Here is a 23,183-nt window from a genome sequence, read left to right on the forward strand (position 1 = left end):
TTCTGAATCTTGACATCAACACAAAACAAGTGATTTATGTACTGAAATAAGGAGCCGAACTATTTCTTTTTTCACAACATTCAAACTGCACAGCGAACAATTGGCCGTTCTTGTAAAACCTGAGGCAATAAAGTGTGTCCCAGTACTTTCGTGAAAAAAGTTATTATTTCCCAACAATCACACCTCCACTCCCAGAATATCACATTGATGGTTGCTCAGACATATTTATGTCTGAGCTTTCTACAGCTAGTGCTTACATTGAACCTTTCTGAACAATTACAATTGTCACGATGGAAATAGTATTTCCATGTTATTTTACATGGTAATACCAGTATCAGTCATGACAATAGTAGTACCTATACTATCAGTCATGAAAAAGTAGCACCTACATGTGGCTGACAAGATAATGGTAGTACCTACATGTGGCTGTCAAAGTAATAATAGTTCACACACGTGTCAGTCGTGTAAAACGTTTTAGCATAACCTTTAAGGTAATAGTAGTTCGGAAATGTTCTCGCTGACTTGGTTGAAGAATGTTATCGCATCCTAGTTGCGTTGATTGATGCTCATGATGCCAATAACTGCATTGCCTGGTCCTGACACCAGATCACCGACATATAGCTGGAATATTGCAGAGTGTGGTGTTAAACAACAAACAAACATAACAACCTAAACTATCCTATATGAAAAGGAATGAGTGCAAGTTGTTTTCGTTAAGGAGATCAACATCAATCAGTAGCTATTGTCCTCATGACAGTAGTACGTAATGTAACTCTCAGGGTAACAGTCGTACTTGGGACCATCGGACCCGTGAAGATCCTGGGATGAATAGGCCTTCAGCAACCCAGGCTTGCTATAAAAGGCGACTTTGCTAGTCGTAAGAGGCGACTAACGGGATCGGATGGTCAGGCTCGCTGACTTGGTTGATGCGTGTCATCGTATCCAAAGTGCTTGGATCAATGTTCATGATGTCGACCACTGGATTGTCTGGTTCAGACTCGATTATTAACAGACCGCCGTCATATAGCTGGAATATTGCTGAGTGCGGCGTTAAACAATAAACAAACAAAAGTCGATCGACATGGAAACAGTTCTATCTACATGCAGGAAGATAGTAATTAGCTTTTGTACTTACCAGTAATTGTAAAAAAAGACAGCCATAGTCCGATGCTTCTATTGGCCACGAACGAGTTTTCAGCACTGCTGTTTCTGCTTTTCCTGGCGGCGATGATTCCGATGACGAGGATGAGGATGTAGAACACGATGACGGAGATGTTCACGGCCATGATGACGTACACGATGTCTTGGTGGAGTTTCCTTCTGAGCTTGGATCTTCTTTAGTCAACGTTGCAGTACCTTCAACAAGCTATGCCTAGTTCCTAACTTTGAATACGGAGTTTTCTGTTACCTGTTTACTTTGAGATAACTTTGCAAGTTCCTCGCTCCTCACACCGACTGCAGCGAATATGCGTTTAGTTCATCAACACGTCTTAACGATTTGTACCCTAACACAAATGAAATGTTGATTTCCTATTGAGTGGTCCATGCTGGTTATGCTGGATTACTTATACATTTAAAGACTCGTGCTAAGGCGCTCGGATCCAAATTAAAATAAGAGGTATCTAATCTACAGTTAGACTAAGTCAAATGAGAGAAATCAGGCGGTTTATCTTCTTATTCATGGAATCGGTTACCTCAGTCAAACCAGAATCCGGAGAACGCATCCGAGACTACTGTTGTTCTTGTACTTCTACCTAAGCCTTATATTCATGTTGTTCTTGTACTTCTACCAAAGTATTATATTCATGTTGTTCTTGTACTTCTCCCTAAACCTTATATTCATGTTGTTTCTATATATAAATAAAAACGGCAAAACCCTTTTGTAGTATAGGCAATGGGGGTTCTAGCTCACTTCCACTGGAGTCAGATTTATACCCCAATACTTATACTACGGAGGTAATTTTCTATGCAAAAACCGCGATGCGACTCAACGATCGTCATGAGACTAAGCTAAATTGTAATGAAAAGGGTTCTAGCTCACCACCACCTGTAGCCATTCCAACGATCATCATGACTCTATACTAAATTATATTGAAAATATTCTCTATTATTTTTACTCATATGCAAACCATTATTTTGAACATTTATTTATTTTGAATATATTTTATCACTATTCTCGCCAGTCCAGATACTCCGGCCGCTATTCCCATGCCAAGTACGATAGGAGCCGCGATTATAGTTGATAATAAACCAACACAAGCTATGCCAAGTCCCATGCTAGCCGTTATAAGTGCAGTGTCAACTCCGTGGAGAGCATTCACAGCTCTGCAATACTTTTTGGCAACAATGCAGTTTACCGGGCGCAGCCCATGGGCCATTCTCTACCATCCACTCAATTACCGTGCCACAGTGCTACCACACTCGCTATACCGTTACCGTGCCTCACGCTCCGGTGACTCTAAGTTCATGATCCAACACCCGTTTCGGTCTCAGGGAAACTTACACGTCTTTACGATCCAACACCCCTTTTCGGTCTTAGGGAAAATCACACGTCTTTACAATCCAACACCCGTTTTCGGTCTAAGGGAAACTTACACGTCTTTACGATCCACTACCCCTTTTTGGTCCTTAGGGTTCGCTTGCTTTGGGCAAGGGTTAGCCATAATTTCTTACCTTTCCAAGCGTTAATCCGCTTCATCCGATTGGTCGGTCATGTTGACATAAACAATGGCGGGTGTGGTTTCAAGAAAAGATTAATGGAAGAGCGGACAGTGACGTCACACGCATGCGCAATTCATTGTTTACTGAATTACGCATGCTTGTTAATGGGTTGCTAATGACCCGTTTAACGAGCACTGATTACATGTGATAGCGCGCGTGGTCCAGTGGTAGAGCGTCGGCTTATGAACGCATTAATTAGCCAAGCCGGTGAGCCAGCGAAGCGCTTTCGAACCCTCACAGCGCTAATTGGATCTGAAAAAGTGCGCCCGGTAAAGTGCACTACTCCCATTCATTGTTTTTGAAATGAGGAGGATTTTTGTAAATATTTCTCTTAATTATAAAGACGAATACAAATGTCTTATACTCCAAAAAGTACGAGAATAACCCTTTCTAAACCTTAACCTCTATATATGACAAATGTACATTTGTTTGTTTTGTTTTGTTGTTTAACGCCGCACTCAGCAATATTCCAACTATATGACAAATGTACATTTGTAAAGAAATAATACATCTATTCTACCCACTATATATAGACATATCTGATCAAGAGTTTCAGAGATGGCTTAAGCTTCGCTCGTGTTTTAAATACTGTTACTTTTACCGGGTATGCTTAACTCTTTAGCACATGCCAGATTAATATGGAAGTGTCATGTTTTGACTGCGTACATATGACTATGTTGTTGCCCATATTTTGCTCCTAGCAAAAATATCATTTATTACTCAAGTATTAAAAAAGAAAAAAACTGTCATTTTTCATATTCATTGAAATGATGAGAGATAATAGTTAACTTGAAAACAATGTTACAAACAATAACAACAGGATCAATTGTTTTCGCAAGAAATGGAAGTAACTGACTGCTTCCCTCCTGCTTCCCTTGCTTCCTTCCCCTTCCTGTCCACAATCATGATAACAAGTGAAGCATTCATAAAATATATTATCTATGTAGATGTTACAGCCAGATTATGTAATTTTCGGTCGTTTCATGAAATTACTGAAACTTAAAGGCAGACATTTGACGAAATGACTAAACTGACACTAATATGTGACTGGAACTAATATGTGAAAACATACGAAGATAAGTTCGTTTCACATCTTTTATTGGAGCAATTCAAGCAATGGTGATCACAGAGTTATCAATGAGTTATGGTGACAGCGGCTGTTGCATTTCAGGCTTGCTTTCTAACACTTGTTCGACACTACTCGGGTCATCTGCAGTCACACACTTGACAAAGCCTTCTCCATCACAAATGGATGAATATGTCGCACTGCTTCTCTGAGTGAGACAAGTGTTGTTCTGCTGATGTCAGTTTCAGTTTCAAACTGATTTTTTGAGTAGATGCAATTCAGGATACCGCTTTCTGTTGCCACAGTGTATTGATCATTTTCTTTCCCGTCCAAGATAACACCAAGGATAGTTCTGGTCTCTGGTCAAGCTCAGTGGTCTCAGGATCATATGGTTCAGTTGTCACATGATCAGGTGAATCAGTTGTCTCAGGATCAGGCGGTTCAGTTGCCTCAGGATCAAATGGTTCAGTGGTCTCAGATGAAGGTGCTTGCTCTAGTGTTTTAGTATGAGCAAAACTCACTGAAGGTCTTAATGATCTCATCTGGAAGGGATGTAGACCTCAGACCAACTTTGGCTTTTGTACCGAACAGCGGAATACGGACTGCGCTTCATACCAGAATGATGAGCTTAGTTCTTAGCCAAATGCACGAATGTAGTGCTCGTCGGCCACTCTTGAGACTTATTGTCACTCATCCAAGCCACTAGCATGTCACCATGTGCTCTTTCCACAGAATGTTGGATCTGTGGATGCCTTCGTTTACCATGTACTAACCTCAGTTCAGGCCAGATGTCGCGGCATTTCTTTGATGACATATGCAGTGAATTCGGAACATACCCTGACACATGGACTGCATGTCAATGAGATCGATCCCTGAGACTACGCCATAGGTCGTTTTTGCATACTTTGGCACTCTTCCAAAAAAGGACTTAAACAGTTCTACAGTATCTCTCAAGATGGTGGCATATTTGGTTTGCAGATCATTTATCATTCTGTTGCGACCACCATGTACAGTGCAAATGTTCACGATTTTAATAATGTGGAAGGTATCTTCTATTGTGACGAAGTAGAGTTTAGGTTCATCTGGTGATTGGCGCTTCTTGATTAACTTCTCAACATTAGCACACTGAAGTACTTCTTACTTGGACAGAAGATAGTACTCATGTTGACTCTTCGTGAGTGTAGACTGAAAGTCTTAAACGTTTCATGAAATGACTGGTTTCACAATCTAGCTTTTAATCGAACCCTCCTGGTTGACAGAACTGGGGAAAAAACAATTAAATCGAAGCTGTTCTGATACATGCAATTAACGCAGTTAGCATATAATTAACGTGATATCCATTTCGCACGAAATGGCACGTTTTAACGGCACTTGTCTCAAATAGTTTCTCTGACTATTAAGAAAGTCCTTCCTTGATTGTATTAAGGATTATGGTTAATCGTTGAGACAGGGATTTGGTGGTACATTTGCTTGACCCAGAAATACATCTCTCTTTGTGCAGGATTTTAATGGAGCTTTGGAACCCAGTCAAGCCAAAAGTTGATGGTGCTGATGTATGGTTTTCTTCCTCAGTTAGCATACTGGCCTTAAATGTGACATTTGGGCCCATTTATTGGCATATGCTTTCTACAGCATCCATAATGATTTCAAAATGGTTATCCCAATTGGTTGGAGGCTGCACGCGATATTTTTGTCCATTTTTGAATAATTGACGAAGGCTGGGTTGTCAACAATGGATAAGCCACCTGTGATTATATTATCTACAGGTTAGTAGCAAAATGATAAGTCTACATCGTGAGCTGCCCAGACAACGTTCTGCAGTACCTTCTTATAATTGAACAACCTGGATGAAATGTGTTCGTATAGGAAAATGAAACCCTTAAACCCTTTATTGAAAATGAAAATCATGTTCTCATTATATGCCCAAGATATCAGACTGTCAGAAATCAATACCTAGCACAATATTTAACACATTGCTCAAAATTTGTTTTCATTTTTATCAGTAATGTCATCAACAGATAAAAACATTACCTATTAGAAAATGTTTGCTGGAAGTTAGAAGTATAAGAGAAGAACCTTTGGTTGTTTAAGCATAAGTATTTGACTGTATTTATTTATACACATTACATGTGTCAAAATCATGGCTACATACATAGCATACATTTCATGCATGCAGGTTATATGACATGTATATATTATTGTATTATATATTGGATATGGACTGGGGGCCTAATTACTTAATAAATCTTGACTTGACTTGCCTTGCCTTGCCTTGCCTTGCCTTCTAGACTACCATTATCTAGTATGTGCAAGCCCGGAAGTTCTGTCATTAGCAATGCAGCGATACTGGGTGTCCAGCGGACAACATCAACACCACCGACAACACCATTTCCAGCTGCAGTGATAACCATCGTATGGATGAGATTCAGATAAAAGTCGATGAGTTCTCAGCCAACATGAAGATGAAATTCTGAGAAGACTCCAGACCAGTTTGTGTTATTTTTCAGGAAGAAGTATCAGGTGTGTAATGAAAATATATACACGAAAATATGTATTGTATTATATGAGGTTAAATGTCATAAACGCGGAGATACAAATTCTTACACGGCTTCCATGTCTTAAGAGGAGCCGGCATTCGGAGAGCCCCCTGCCAGGCGCACGACACACAGAGAAACATCAGGGGACAAGTAGATTCCAAGTACAGAGGTCAGCATCAAGTTAAATACAGATATTAAAAAAACAGCTCTCTGAAACTGTCAGTGGGTGCTTATGGGTTACATCTAAAAATGAATAACAGCGAGTGAGTAAGTTAACACTAGTTTGTGCATAATAAGTCATATTATGTTGCAGTACACCAAAAATGTAATCGATTTTAATTACTGCATATAGTTATCCCTAAGTTTCATCTTTTCATTCTGTGCGTAATCCGGGTCTCTGTTTCCATCATGTCGTTCCTTCATCATCAGACTTTCTCCTCGCTTTTCACCTCTCTTGGCGTCCTCTTCTCTCTCCATCACATTAAACACATCCCATCTGGTTGACAGCCACCCTCGCCGGAACACAAGCCTTGTGAACGCTGACACAGATATGATGGCCACAAAGTTGACTATCATCGCCAGTGTCTTGAAAGGGAACAATTGGCCATCAGCTTCTGTGTAAAAGGGGAAATGAATAAGAGCTGGGATTCCAAGAAGGGCGTCCCCAGCTGCCACTCTCAGAAAGAGGCTGAGAGCGTAGCCGGTGAGAGCGCCGTAGGTGTTGGTGAACCCGATCCAGAGAATGCAGGTGAGTTGGGGGAAGAGGATGACGTACATGAGGTCCGAACACAAGTAGAACAGTCCATAAACTGTCTTCACCAGGATGGCAATAACGCACGACAACGCACCAGTCACCACTATCCCGCCTCTCAGGACCCACATCACTTCTCGGTCGCTGGCCTAAGAATGATATCCATACTGACTATAACAAATCAATATTTATTTTAACGATATTTTTGAAAGTGCTCTTATAACATTCTCAGGAAGTTTCAGTAACCTGATTCAGTAATTACAACCTCTCATCCGTGTCTTGTTATATCATTAATTTCTTAGAATAGATGACCTTGCGATTTTATTTTTGTAGAGACGCATTTTCTAACCCACCTGTGGACGTATGACATCTTTGTAGATATTCTTAGCAAAGATGGTTCCACTTGAAAGGACAGAGGAGTCTGCAGATGACATAACAGCAGCAGCCACCACACCAAGTCCCAACACTGCCACCGGAAGTGGACACAGGTAGTTGAGCACCATGGGAAGGATAAAACTGTGGTATTCAGTAGGTATTGGGATATCGCCTGTGTAGGATGTGGCATTCCAGTCTGGGGAAAATCATAAAACATAAACGTATCTGATAAAACTGATAAAAATTAACAACAATATTGACCTTAATAACTATTTTTATTCAATTTGATCTGAGTCATATATTTATAATTCATAAATAGATAGGTGGTAACTGTAAGATTATTATTGACATCCTAACCTGCTGCTGCCCCGACTACTCCGATAGCTGTTGGCGGTATGGCGAGAAGAAGGCTACAAAACGCTGCCACAACGGAACTTGTACGAGCAACACTGGGCGTCTTGCAAGCCAACACTCTCTGGTAAAAAACCTGCATAAAAGAATTAAAATTCCTCATAAACACAAGCAAACACAAAATAGAGATATGCCCTTGGTATCCTCATCATAATGATTATCCCATATCATATCATGTTATGTATAGCCTTTTATCAACAGGATGATAAGTTTGTCTTAGAACAAAGCAAGTAAGATAAATACCTGCCAAGATAGACCTCCAAAGATGAGCTGACAACAGAGGTCTGCATATATACCAATCATGTTTGTGGGCAGCTCTCCCAGCCACGTGTCCTGGACTCGTGAGAGGTCGACAGATGGGTGGAAGAAGGAAAAGGGACATGCCACGATCTGAAATATATACAACTCCCTTTAAATAAGCGAGTTGAGAATCTATCGTTGTGAACGGTTAACGTGAGGATCAGATCCAAGTGACAGAAAGTGAGTAAAACTATGTAAAAATGTATGTTGTTGGCAGCTGGTTATTGTTTTAGCTTGATACATCATATGCTACTCACAAAACTCCACCTTTGGACAATACATTTACATTAAATGAATGACAATAATACTTTAAGATGAATGAATATCCAAGTAGGCAACTAAGTGCGTTTTCAGATTGTAGTGAAAGCTCTCTTCAGCATGTACCGAATACAGATGCATTGTGCCACATTGTAATGACTTACAACAATGTATCGACATTGTAAACATTGTGGGGTGGAAGTTGGTGTTGTTGAGCTTATTGATAAAGTATATTAACTGCCAATGCCTGCTTGATTTTGTTATGACGTCCATCACAAACCAACATTCTCTACCAGTCCCCAGAACAAGGCGTACACAACCCACGTAGCCTGTAAGTATTCGTAACGTTGAACCACTGTGTCCTACACTATGCTGTTGACTGAACAGCCCTACATCTCAGCATGAGGCAAAGTCAAATCTGTGCGCCACAAATTATCTTGGCGATATCAGTTTCATGATGGACTTCATGTAATATCCTTACCAGTCCCACGCAAAGACAAATGAGCTGGATGACATCAGTGTAGGCCACAGAGTACAGTCCTCCGATGAAGGTGTAGAACACGGCCACACAGGTGGACACGATGATCGACAAGACGGGATCCAGATCTAGTATAAGGGACATGGTGGACCCTGTGATGTAGCACATAGGTTAAGGTCAGTTAGACATGGTTTCATCGCTGTATGGCTGGTTCAGTTAAAGAAACTTATAACCATACAACCTTCGTTATATTTACAAATATGACAAAAGCGATAGTATTCATGTCTCAGATAATGATCTTTGCTTTGTCAGCATCACCCTCGTGCTCGAGAGTTTAACCAAAGTAGTAAATATCAAAACGTTAACTTTAGAGAATAACCAGTCTCAATTATCCATCGAAACAGAATCCATAGCAAAATAACAGTAACAATTATATGGACGGATCACTGAATATCAGTCATGACACACAGCAATGTTCAAAATATCCTTACAAAATGACATATATGGCGCATTCATAAACGGTGTTAAAAAGCGGTGGTAGACACCCAAACCACTCACTAACCTGGTAGGACTTTTTTAAATTGTCATAGTTTTACCTAGGGCTGACAAGATGGCGGCTGTCCAGAAGACATCTCCCATCAGCTGCGGGAAGAAGAGAAGACTTCCGGCACGATCTCCCAACTTTGCCTGGATGGGATCGAACATGGTGACATATCCTCCTCTTCTCATCTTAGGCGCGTAAAACACTCCAGCTGAGAAATTATATGTATGTATACAGTTGTGAGACAGTTTAAATATACTCTCCTGAACAATCAAAATGTTTTTAAAAAATAACTATGCAAGTTCCAAAATCTATTCATTTTTCTAAAAAAAACCTTAATGTTTGTTCTGCCCGTTAAATATGTTTGTAACATTCCATACTTACAAATAATGAATGGAATTACTTAGGGGCCATTTAAAAATGCGACTGTTAAACAACATACATTAGTTCATCAAATAATTACATTTTTATATATTTTTACTGTGTATTGTTAATTGAAATCCCCTTACCAATGACAATGGAAATGCAATACAAAAGAGGAGCATTGGTCCAGATGAGGCCGCTGAATGCCATGGCTTCCGCTGTACCATTGATGTAGCCTCCCCCGATGTTGGTGGCTGTAAAAGTGTGAACATTCATCACCATTAACCATGTATAATCATGTAATATACTAAAACAATCATATATCATATATGAATGTTCACCGACCAGTAATGCAGATGAGTGAACAACTTCGTTTTCAAGAGAAATCTGAGAAAGGTAAGGTTGCATGTGAAAACATTTGCACAAAACATGCAATTTATTTTCTGAAAATTAGGACCTCTTTCTTTCTGCACAACATAGACTTTTGCCAGGACATCCAAAATGCACAGCGAACAACTGGTTGCTGTTGAAAATCCTCAGACAATAGAAAAGTTATGTTCGGGAAAAGATATTTTTTCCAAATAATCAAACCCCAGCCCCCAGAAAATATCACATCAGCGGTCGCTAAGTTTAGTTTATGTTTGAACTTTGAGCTAGCTAGTGCGGCATGTAACCTTTTAGATAAATGTGAACTTTCATCTGGGTGTGACGATCAATTAGTTCCTTCATGTTACTGATATGGTAATAGTCCTGGTAAAGTAGCCCCTGCACATGTCAGTCATGTAAAAGGGGTATCTACATGTGGCTCTCAAGGTAATAGTAGTACCTACACGTGACTGTCAGGATAATAGTGGTTCCTGCACGTGACTGTCAAAGTAATAGTAGCTCCTGCACGTGACTGTCAAGGTAATAGTAGTTCCTGCATGTGACTGTCATGATAATAGTAATACCGACAAGAGGCTGTCCTTTCCATTGCAGTACTTACTTGCAAATGTAAGGGCAATGGTTGTACTTGGGAGCGATTGTCATGGACACCTTTGTACCTACTTGCAATTCGCACCTCCCTAACTATAGATATAGTCCTTACCCGTAATTGTAAAGAACGACAGCCATAATCCTATGCTTCTATTGGCCACGAACGAGTTTTCGGCACTGCTGTTTCTGCTTTTCCTGGCGGCGATGATGCCGATGACGAGGATGAGAATGTAGAAGACGATGACGGAGATGAGTCCGGGAATGTTCACGGCCATGATGACGTCCCCGATGTCTTGGCGTAGTACACGTGCACACTTCTAGTTGAAGCTGGAAATGTTTCACTCTGAGATTGCATCTCATTTGGTCAACATTGCCATGCCTTCTACAAGATCATCCTAGCAATACCTCGTGCTCAATACAGAATACGGAGTCGTGCAAGCTCCGCACTCCAATACCACGAACCTGTAAACGTACACGTGGCTTCTCCTCACACTAATACACTGATCCCTGCACATAGTACATAGTACATAGTACATAGATACTTTTCACGTCCATAAAAGTCCATAAATCGCAGAAACAATCATTATAAAAGAGGTAGCATTATTGAAACAATATTTTTATCTTTATTCCTTTAAAAACGTTTACACTCAGTTGTCATAATGTAAATATGTGAATATGGGTTTTTTATGTTTAGTTTATAAACATGTCTTGATGATCATATTTCTTTTAATGGATCCTAACAAAAATGTACTCCCTACTGAGTGGAGCATGCTGGCAAACCTGGATTTTCCACACACAAAAAAGAATTTGATTAAAAATAGTTCGGCTTCGTCTTTGTCAGTCCTGAAAACTGTATTTTACGAAGCAGTGAACGAATCAGTATCTACTGACCTCTACTGGGTTCTACAAAGAATAGCATAAATTATACAAAACGTTAACGCCAGAGAATAATCAGTGTCGATTATCTGCCGAAATATTTCCAGAACAACCAGAACAGAACATTAATCACCAGAACAACCATACTGTATTGTTATGGAACGGTTTATTTATAGGATCTATATTGTTTGATTTTTGGTTATTATTGTGTATCTGTATTCTCAATCCGCTCCTAATTCTACCATGACACTGAAGATCGCTTGATTCTGATTAGTCAAAATAAGATTAAAAACAGGTATCAAATGGACTTTGATACCCCGAAACCTTCCGTGTGAAAACATCTATCGATAACCTACGCGTCGATGAGTATAAATTTATTTTGCGATCAGCAATCAGAACAGCACATTATCAAACATTATGAAATCTATCTCAAAACACTCACAATTAACACAATCTTCACACACCAATCACTTTGTCACGGCCAATCAGGTCCCTCAGTGTCTTTCGTGTCATACAATGCCACTCGTCTTCACCTGAAAATATGCAACAGATAAGGTATCTATGGAGGGTTATTCCATCAATTCGTTTAGAAAACTATGCATTTTGTAACCATTAGTTTAAACTACTCATAAATGTAAGTAATTAATCTTGAATTTGAATAATATCTGTTATGTTTATCTATACTGTGACCCCATTTCGACTAAGATAGCTGACCTATTCCCCGGTGGGTAGATATGAATTCTTTTTGCCGAGGTGTAAGAACGAATGAGCACCGTCTCCAAAGCGCTCAGGGAATTGAGATAAACCGACTGTATTTTGAAATGTGGGGTAGTCTCACTGTAGATTATCAAATGTCTAAGACGTGCTTCACATTTCTCCCATATTAAACTCACATATCGTGATATTGCTGAAGTATTGTTCCAAGCTGCATTTAACCCAACTAACTCACTGTCGCTATCATCTCCTTAGCTATGCACACAGCTTACTTCTTATGTGGAGGCCATATATGAAGAATTTCAATCACTCGTTACAAATAGTAATAAATACCTAGTTAATACCCAGTAAATAACTACTATTGTAAACTGCATGAGGCTTATGTTCCTACCTTACAACTAATGTTGTTATAGTGTACCTATGCCTAGGCTTATATGCTTGCCAAACTACTATTGTTATTCTTGTTCTCCTACCTATTCATATTGTTCTTACCTGACTACTATTGTTATTCTTGTACTTCAACGTAAGCCTTTTATTTATGTTGTTCCTACCTAACTACTATTGTTGCCAGATTGCATTTCTACCTGAGTCTGATATTACTTTACTGTTCCCTGCTTACTACTTTAGTTGTTCTTGCAGCTCTTCCTGAGCTATATTTTCATACTGTTCCCGGCGGCCTTCCTTCGTTGTCATACTGTGCATCTACCTAAGTCTGATATTCATACTGTTCCTACCTACCTAATGCCGTTGTCCCATTGTACTTCTCCCAAAGGCATATATTCCTACACTCTTCATACTTAGTTTGAAGAATCTACGTTTGTTGTTTTTATTGACATAGAAAAGCGTTTGATTGTATAAATATGAGTCTGTTGTGGGAAAAGCTATGTCCATATGGTTTAACAGGAAAGATGTGAAACGCGAATGGGTATTTTTATAGATATGTTCAGTGCTCTGTCCGATTGAATGGATTATACGCCATGGTTTGATGTTAATTATTGGCTAAAACAATGATGACTTATCGCCGCTGTATTTTATTATATATATATAATTCAACACCCGTATATATATATATATATATCAATGATTAAATAACTAAAATAGATTGTATGTCATTAGCAGTTCCAATTGATGATACTTCAGTTAGTATATTACCCTATGCGGATGATATTAATTTAGCTGAGATGGAGGCAAGTCTTATTGTTATGCTTGATTACCTCCACACCTGGTATGTGGTAAACAAAATGACTGTAAATAAAACAACATAAATAATAATTCATGTTAGATCGCCTTCAAATAAACGACTGATGTCAACGTTGTATTTATTTGTGGTGGTTAACTCTTAGAAGTGGTATTCTAACTATAATTATTTAGGCTTACATCTGATTTTACACCTACATCATAACAGTATGGCAAAGTCTGCAGCAAGTTCGGCCAGGAGAGCACTTTGTCTATTCTTTGCAAAATGTAAATTATTAGGTTATATGGAATACTGAACTTTTACCAAAAAATATGACACCTTGGCATTTTCTGTTATTAAGTATGGTACATCGTTTCGGGTTTTTCTCTGATACGTCCTGTATTAATGACCTACAGAATACAGCAATGCGTTACTTTTTAGGTTTAACGAAATGTGTGCCAAGTAATGTTGTTAGTGGTGACATGGGCTGGATGCAGCCTACTGTTCGCCAATGGGCAAGTGCTGTTACATTGCATAAACGTCCATGTTATCTTGATCGGATCTCTCACGAAATATTTCTTTGGAGCAATTGTTGGACGATAAGAAGGAAATAAACTGTCCTGGAACGTTTTAAATCCCATGCAAACGTTATAATACCTTCTTTGTTGAGTCCAAGAATCATAGCTTTAGGTGTGCATATAAACTAGTTATTAAAAGAGCTATCACACAACTCAATGGTAGCTCCCACTATGAAGGTACTTGCACACGGGTGTTACAAGCGTGGCGAACAGGTTCCACACGAGTGCCCAACAGGTCGCACACGGGTTGCGTAACGCGTTGCCCATGCGTGTAAGGGGGATGGACTTCTAGGCAGTAGTGTACATGCATGCACGCACGCACGCACGCACGCACGCACGCACGCACATACATACATACACGCCATATGCTATGGGTCAGTTCATTGCGCTGCAGGGATTACAAGTTCCGACTCGGATCACTGTGTTTGCCTAAAGGTGAAGAGGAGAAGACACCCTTGAGGCGATCCCCACATTTCTGAACAACTAGATACTTTTGATCCGACCGAGTCTCAACGATCACATTACATGTTGTTATGTACAGCTTCAAAGAACACGATTTAAGTTGAATAAGTAGGACAAGGTTAAGGCCCATTCATTGGATAACCTGGATAGAATGTTTGGATAAACAGAACCTACGGCAGTAGTTGACGACTTTAACCAATACTATTAAACTGATAAATGACTTCGGCGAATCGGGCCATTGTATTTCATAATGTGTATGTTATATTTATCAATAAATAGCAGTACTTACACGCAGGTGGATGTACTTGAACAGGGGAATTAGCTGGAGAATGCAGATTCACCACAATAATAGGCCGGGACTGTTGACCCGCTGTTTGACGGTGAAAAATGAGGTCACCCGCTCAAACACACCGTGAGAATCATACGGTTTGGAACAGGGTCACCTCATGTTGGGTTTGGGGTATTCACAGCATTAGCCGTGTAAACAGGCGCGGTGCACTATCATCTCATGAACATGAAACTCTTGTTTTGTACTTAAATGTTCGTACCTCCTTTTATTTTTTGTAGTTTCCCTGTCAGATGTAAACATATACAATGTGTGTGAATAGCTGCTAGTTATAAGTGCATTGGTTTTTATTACCCTTGATCACAAACAGGAATAAGCCAAATCTTCACAATAGCAGTAAACTGATAAATATAATAATACTTCCCATTGTATATGCAGTAATATTCAATGTACATACATGTACATGTTCATATACACAACTTTGGGTATTTTTATAGAGATTCTTTACATACAATGCCCACCTTATCCTGAGCACCTGGTGTCATCACTACTTCATATTAATATAGTCGGAATCGCACATTGGACTCTGCCCGTAGCAGATATTTCTTATTATTATGGAAATTGTTTTGTCGCTTTATTCCTAATCGGAGATTCGAAAGTTGCTCTTACACTCGGGTAATAAGAAACAGGCGTCTTTCATGCTGTGTCAATTGCCTATGTATAGGTAAAGCAGTTCTTACAAGGGAGATGGTTGTATGATCTATCTATCTATCTATCTATCTATCTATCTATCTATCTATCTATCTATCTATCTATCTATCTATCTATCTATCTATCTATCTATCTATCTATCTATCATGAAAGGGATGTAACCTCCGTGCTCTAGTTAACAGAAGACCGTCTATTTTTAATCCTCACTGTATATACTGTCATCATACAATATTCGAGGTTTTTCTGTCTGATGTATTCAGTTAAAATGTACATAGTTCGTCTGTCTGGTGTATACAGTGACAATGTACATAGTTCCCTGTCTGATATATACAGCTACAATGTTCATAATTCCCTGTCTGATATATACAGCTACAATGTACATAGTTCCCTGTCTGATATATACAGTTACAATGTACATAATTCCCTGTCTGATATATACAGCTACAATGTACATAGTTCCCTCTGCCTGATGTACACAGCTACATTGAACATAGTTCCCTGTCTGATGAACACAGCTACATTGTACAGAGTTCACTGTCTGATGTATACAGCTACAATGTACGTAGTTCCCTCTGTCTGATGTACACAGCTACATAATTCCCTCTGTCTGATAAACACAGCTACAATGTACATAGATCCCTCTGTCTGATGTACACAGCTACATAGTTCCCCCTGTCTGATGTACACAGATACATTGTACATAGTTCCCTATCTGATGTACACAGCTACATTGTACATAGTTCCCTCTGTCTGATGTTTACAGCTACAATGTACGTAGTTCCCTCTGTCTGATGTACACAGCTACATTGCACATAGTTCCCTATCTGATGTCTACAGTTAAAATGTACATAGTTTCTCTGTCTGGTGTATACAGTTACAATGTACATAATTCCCTGTCTGATATATACAGTTACAATGTACATAGTTCCCTCTGTCTGATGTACACAGCTTCATTGTACATAGTTCCCTGTGGCTGATGTACACAGCTACATTGTACATAGTTCTCTATCTGATGTACGAAGCAACATTGTACATAGTTCCCTCTGTCTGGTGTATACAGCTACATAGTTCCCTCTGTCTGATGTACACAGCTTCATTGTACATAGTTCCCTCTGTCTGATGTACACAGCTTCATTGTACATAGTTCCCTCTGTCTGATGTACACAGCTACAATGTACATAGTTCCCTCTGTCTGATGTACACAGCTACAATGTACATAGTTCCCTCTGTCTGATGTACACAGCTACATTGTACATAGTTCCCTGTTTGATGTACACAGCTACATTGTACAGAGTTCACTGTCTGTTGTATACAGCTACAATGTACGTAGTTCCCTCTGTCTGATGTACACAGCTACATAGTTCCCTCTGTCTGATGTACACAGCTACAATGTACATAGTTCCCTCTGTCTGATGTACACAGCTACATAGTTCCCTCTGTCTGATGTACACAGCTACATAGTTCCCTCTGTCTGATATATACAGCTACAATGTACATAGTTCTCTCTGTCTGATGTACACAGCTACAATGTACGTAGTTCCCTCTGTCTGATGTACACATCTACATAGTTCCCTCTGTCTGATGTACACAGCTACAATGTACGTAGTTCCGTCCGTCAATGTGGCTTCAGGCGAGAACACGGTGTAAACATAGCTACCTACATACTCAAAGAAGTCATATTTTTCTATACGGAAAGGTCTTCTAACGTATACACTGTGTTTCTTGATAATGAGAAAGCGTTTGATCGCATCTGGCACAATGGACTACTCCTAAAATTATTCATCTTTGGTGTGCAAGGGAAAGCCTGGCATATCATACGTCAGTCGTATCACGAATCTACTGCATGTGTCAAATATGCCGGTGAGACAAGTCGAACGTTCCCAATCGGACAAGGTGTAGGACAAGGACGTGTCTTATCCGCCTGGATGTTCCTTGTGTATATTAACGAGCTTATAATCCGCCTTGACCATTTGAAACAAGGTGTTATGCTTGGACGTGATCACTTCCCAGTTGTCCTACTCGCGGACGACACAACTCTCATAAGCTCAACAAGTAGTGGCATATGCATGTCCTTACAGACTGTACATCAATATGCTTGCCAATGGAGATTGACATATAATGCAAGAAAAAGCTGTGTTCTGGTGTTTAAAGGTGGAAACAAAATCAACCAACCAGGTTCTTTTAGACTAGGTAACCATATACTGGAAATGAAATCGAACACAATATATGCAGGTTCTATTATCAGTACTCATTTAGAATCCGAAAGGACCAGGAGAGCTTGCGCTAAGGCGAGGAAGAATTTGAATTCCCTGAGAGATATTGGTCTAAGAGCAGGTGGTCTGAACCCAGTCTGCTGTATGAACATATGGCGTAGAGTAATAATTCCAGGTGCCTTCTACGCGTGTGAACTGTGGTCAAATATGTCCAAGACAGAACACAATGAAATTGAAAAACTCCAGCGCTACTTTGCACGTAATGTACAAAATTTTCATGTAAGATCTTCGACCGTTGCAACTATTCAGACGCTGGGATTGTGGACAATGACATCCGTGATTGACAAAATGAAGCTGATGTTCCTTGGGAGGATGTGTAGAAGCAGCCACAGATATGCCCCGAAAAAGGTGTTCTATTTCAAGTGTGCTCAATATATAACAGGCAGTGACAAAAGTAAGTCTGTAACACATGATCTACTCAATGTGGCAAAGAAATATGAATTATGGACCATAATAGTTCACTTTATGAAAACTAACCAGTTTCCATCCAAGGATGTGTGGAACAAAACCGTACAGACTAAAATAACAGAACATGAAACTGCTCATTGGCACACCAGTCTGCAAGATCACCCTGAATTAAACAGATTTATTAAAATTCACAGTAAGCTTGTACCTCATAGACTGTGGAATATGTGTATTCTGTACAATATACCAACTAGACCTATGTATGCACTTGTGAAACTAGGAACACTACCAATAACACCTGGACAGTGTTTAATGTGTGATGAGGAGTGCGATGACATAATAAAGCACCAACTGCTATGTTGTACAGCTTTAGCTGATGCAAGGAACACCCTCTATGAACATCTATTTGACTCTTTAAACCTCGAACAATACATGCGTATTGAGGACTGTGCAGATGACGAAGTCAAACTTGTGACATTGCTAGGTGGTATAACCCCTATTGTAGAGGATATGAGCCTTGACAGATGGGCTGAATTCATATCTTCTGTATCACGAGACATAAGCTCCTGGAACCTGCGATCACTGCTCTATCTATAGACAGTATATCTCATACCAGGACCAGGACATGTAAATATTCAGTATTGCCAATTTCTCTGCATAATATAATGTTCGTGTAAATATGCTGTGTTAACATGATTCCAAATGTATATCACTATCCGAAATTAATGGAGGAAATAAAGATCATTCATTCATTCATTCATTCATTCATTCATAGTTCCCTCTGTCTGATGTACACAGCTACATAGTTCCCTCTGTCTGATGTACACAGCTACAATATACGTAGTTCCCTCTGTCTGATGTACACAGCTACATAGTTCCCTCTGTCTGATGTACACAGCTACAATATACGTAGTTCCCTCTGTCTGATGTACACAGCTACATAGTTCCCTCTGTCTGATGTACACAGCTACATTGTACATAGTTCCCTGTCTGATGTACACAGCTACATTGTACAGAGTTCACTGTCTGATGTATACAGCTACAATGTACGTAGTTCCCTCTGTCTGATGTACACAGCTACATAGTTCCCTCTGTCTGATGTATACAGCTACATTGTACATAGTTCCCTCTGTCTGATGTACACAGCTACATAGTTACCTCTGTCTGATGTACACAACTACATAGTTCCCTCTGTCTGATATATACAGCTACAATGTACATAGTTCCCTCTGTCTGATGTACACAGCTTCATTGTACATAGTTCCCTGTGGCTGATGTACACAGCTACATTGTACATAGTTCTCTATCTGATGTACGAAGCTACATTGTACATAGTTCCCTCTGTCTGGTGTATACAGCTACATAGTTCCCTCTGTCTGATGTACACAGCTTCATTGTACATAGTTCCCTCTGTCTGATGTACACAGCTTCATTGTACATAGTTCCCTCTGTCTGATGTACACAGCTACAATGTACACAGTTCCTTCTGTCTGATGTACACAGCTACATAGTTCCCTCTGTCTGATGTATACAGCTACAATGTACGTAGTTCCCTCTGTCTGATGTACACAACTACATAGTTCCCTCTGTCTGATGTACACAAGTACAATGTACGTAGTTCCCTCTGTCTGATGTACACATCTACATAGTTCCCTCTGTCTGATGTACACAGCTACAATGTACGTAGTTCCCTCTGTCTGATGTACACAACTACATAGTTCCCTCTGTCTGATGTACACAGCTACATAGTTCCCTCTGTCTGATGTACACAGCTACAATGTACATAGTTCCCTCGGTCTGATGTACACAGCTACATTGTACATAGTTCCCTGTTTGATGTACACAGCTACATTGTACAGAGTTCACTGTCTGATGTATACAGCTACAATGTACGTAGTTCCCTCTGTCTGATGTACACAGCTACATAGTTCCCTCTGTCTGATGTACACAGCTACAATGTTCATAGTTCCCTCTGTCTGATGTACACAGCTACATAGTTCCCTCTGTCTGATGTACACAGCTACATAGTTCCCTCTGTCTGATATATGCAGCTACAATGTACATAGTTCCCTCTGTCTGATGTACACAGCTACAATGTACGTAGTTCCCTCTGTCTGATGTACACATCTACATATTTCCCTCTGCCTGATGTACACAGCTACAATGTACGTAGTTCCGTCTGTCTGATGTACACAACTACATAGTTCCTTCTGTCTGATGTACACAGCTACAATGTACATAGTTCCCTCTGTCTGATGTACACAACTACATAGTTCCCTCTGTCTGATGTACACAACTACAATATACGTAGTTCCCTCTGTCTGATGTACACAGCTACATAGTTCCCTCTGTCTGATGTACACAGCTACAATGTACATAGTTCCCTCTGTCTGATGTACACAGCTACATTGTACATAGTTCACTGTCTGATGTACACAGCTACATTGTACAGAGTTCACTGTCTGATGTATACAGCTACAATGTACATAGTCCCTCTGTCTGATGTATACAGCTACATTGTACATAGTTCCCTGTCTGATGTATACAGCTACATTGTACATAGTTCCCTCTGTCTGATATATACAGCTACTATGTACATAGTTCCCTATCTGATGTATACAGCTACATTGTACATAATTCCCTGTCTGATATATACAGCTACATTGTACATAGTTCCCTGTCTGATATATACAGCTACAATGTACATAGTTCCCTCTGTCTGATGTTTACAGCTACATTGTACTTAGTTCCCTGTCTGATATAGACAGCTACATTGTACATAGTTCCCTGTCTGATGTATACAGCTACAATGTACGTAGTTCCCTCTGTCTGATGTATACAGCTACGTTGTACACAGTCCCTCTGTCTGATATATACAGCTACAATGTTCATAGTTCCCTCTGTCTGATATATACAGCTACAATGTACATAGTTCCCTGTCTGATATATACAGTTACAATGTACATAATTCTTTGTCTGATATATACACCTACAATGTACATAGTTCCCTGTCTGATGTACACAGTTGCAATATATGTTGATCATCGGTCTCGAGTGGGAAACGGGTTGATGTGACCTTTAATTATAAGGACGAATGCACTCACAAAGGGCAGGCATCCACATATATTGTAGTTGTATACATCGGACAGTGAAACATATTTTAGAAGGATTTACTTACTTTTAAGTGCAAAACACATGCGTTTTCTGGTTCACTAGATGTCAGTCCACCGCGTCTGTTGAGACAACAAATGTTGTGAATGCCCTCCACCCGAGAGACGCATCACAGCATTAAGTAGTCTACTGTGAACTACTGTGAACTCGTGGACACGTTCGGGTGCCCTTCATTTTTCAAGTATCGTGTAACCAATCCCGGCCTGTGGCATACCCGCATGTTCTAGTTTCGCTCCCCGTTCAGCTGCATCCATCTGCTTGTAAATACAGCTATATATTGATACACATAATGTACACATTATGAAATACAGCTGTTTTGTGTATACTGAGTATATAATGTTGTACAGTCACCTTACGTAACTGCGATTGTTGTGTTTGAATACCAGCATTGTTTCATCTTTATAGTTTGAGAAATACCATGCTGTCTGATGTGTTTATGTCAAAATGTGATGAAACCGGGTATTCGCGAGCCTTCCCCACAGGTGGCACCCGCCTCAAACACCTCTGAAGGCAAGTCGGTTGTTCACGTGAAAAGACAAAAATAGGGAATTGTATCGGACATCATTTTGGTCACTGATGCGTCAAATTTTGAAATGTCCTCCACATGTCCACCATGAAACGTTCTAAAAGCTTTTCTGAGGCCCTGAATGTTGTAACCTTAATCAAATAGCTTCTGGGCAAGAGCCGCATGGCGCTATTTGAAATCCTGGTAGAAAGAGCATGCTCGATTATACCTAAACATTTGTTAAATGTAGACATCAAAGACATCAAGCTAAATGTCTTGGCCAAACGACATGTTGTGGTTTGTACACCTTCAAACGAAAATATAGTTGTTCGTTTCCTTTCAGAAATGCGAGATTTCCCAAACGTCTCATATTACCTATTGTCACAAAAAAGCAAAGTTCAGTGATTACCGTAATGAACTGACTAATAGCATATAGCATGACGACACAAATATCAATGTTTCATACGAAGTTCACTTTAACGTAAACTTGTTATTTCTCATAAAATATTCCAAGACAACATCAACAAATTACATCTGTAAATGTTTACAACGTTCTTTTGAAATTTATTGAATTAAAACAAATCCCCAAATAATAAACATATATTGTTCTCCATTCCAATATTGTGCTATGTCACATGACTGTTCAAGATTGCATACTGGTACATTGTTCACTAATTATTAATTTTAACATCTACAGTCCTGAATCTGATTTAATTAAGTGTAATGTGGCATCTAGAAACTGGATGAGCGTCACAGCGCCCATCTCCAGCAGATTTGTTGTGGCGTTGTCGTTGGGCTCCGTGGAGTCTTGAAACAGCAGCACGTCGAACCTATGTGTCCTGAACCAGTTGCACAGGTAGTGGACGACACGCAGCACATCGGACCCATGTGTCCTGAACCAGTTGCACAGGTAGTGGAAGAGACGCAACACGTAGGACCCATGTGTCCTGAACCTCCTGCACTTGTGGTGGACGAGATGCAGCACTTATGACTCATGTGTTCTGAACCAGTTTCACAGGAAAGGGAAGAGACGTAGCACATCGGACCCATGTGTCATGAACCTGCTACACAGGTAGTGGACAGATAGCAGCACATCGGACCCATGTGTCCTGAACCTGCTACACAGGTAGTGGACAGATAGCAGGACATCAGACCTGTGTGTCATGAACCAAGTGCACAGGTAGTGGAAGAGACGCAATACGTTGGACCCATGTGTCCTGAACCTGTTGCTAAGGTAGTGGACAGGATG

General features: G+C 39.9%; 1 protein-coding gene across 2 annotated transcripts; it reads right to left on the bottom strand.

Annotated features, from left to right (window-relative positions):
• Nucleotides 1–5,869: 5,869 nt before the first annotated feature.
• Nucleotides 5,870–21,670, bottom strand: LOC124142717 (high-affinity choline transporter 1-like). Of its 2 annotated transcripts, none has more exons than XM_046511313.2 (10): nucleotides 21,437–21,670; nucleotides 12,095–12,185; nucleotides 10,889–11,103; nucleotides 9,948–10,055; nucleotides 9,494–9,649; nucleotides 8,901–9,049; nucleotides 8,105–8,251; nucleotides 7,808–7,937; nucleotides 7,429–7,646; nucleotides 5,870–7,224 (listed from the first exon to the last, which is right to left on the bottom strand). In XM_046511313.2, the coding sequence occupies exons 3-10, from the start codon at nucleotides 11,049–11,051 to the stop codon at nucleotides 6,664–6,666; spliced, it is 1,632 nt and encodes a 543-aa protein (XP_046367269.2). In that variant the 5' UTR covers nucleotides 11,052–11,103; nucleotides 12,095–12,185; nucleotides 21,437–21,670; the 3' UTR covers nucleotides 5,870–6,663. The 2 variants fall into 2 exon arrangements, with proteins under 2 accessions (XP_046367269.2, XP_048256708.1); XM_048400751.1 differs by lacking the exon at nucleotides 21,437–21,670 and adding an exon at nucleotides 14,873–14,986.
• Nucleotides 21,671–23,183: the final 1,513 nt, after the last annotated feature.

The sequence above is a fragment of the Haliotis rufescens genome, unplaced genomic scaffold, assembly GCF_023055435.1.
Source record: "Haliotis rufescens isolate VD_foot unplaced genomic scaffold, xgHalRufe1.0.p SCAF_20, whole genome shotgun sequence".
NCBI lineage: Eukaryota > Metazoa > Mollusca > Gastropoda > Lepetellida > Haliotidae > Haliotis > Haliotis rufescens.

Bases quoted from the DNA above. Each gene is read 5' to 3' on its own strand.
- LOC124142717 (XM_046511313.2), bottom strand. From the start codon at position 11,051: ATGGCCGTGAACATTCCCGGACTCATCTCCGTCATCGTCTTCTACATT. The intron at 9,650-9,947 runs GTAAGGGGATTT...ATAATTTCTCAG, and splicing joins TTGCATTTCCATTGTCATTG to CTGGAGTGTTTTACGCGCCT. The intron at 7,938-8,104 runs GTATTTATCTTA...TCTTTTATGCAG, and splicing joins TTGGAGGTCTATCTTGGCAG to GTTTTTTACCAGAGAGTGTT.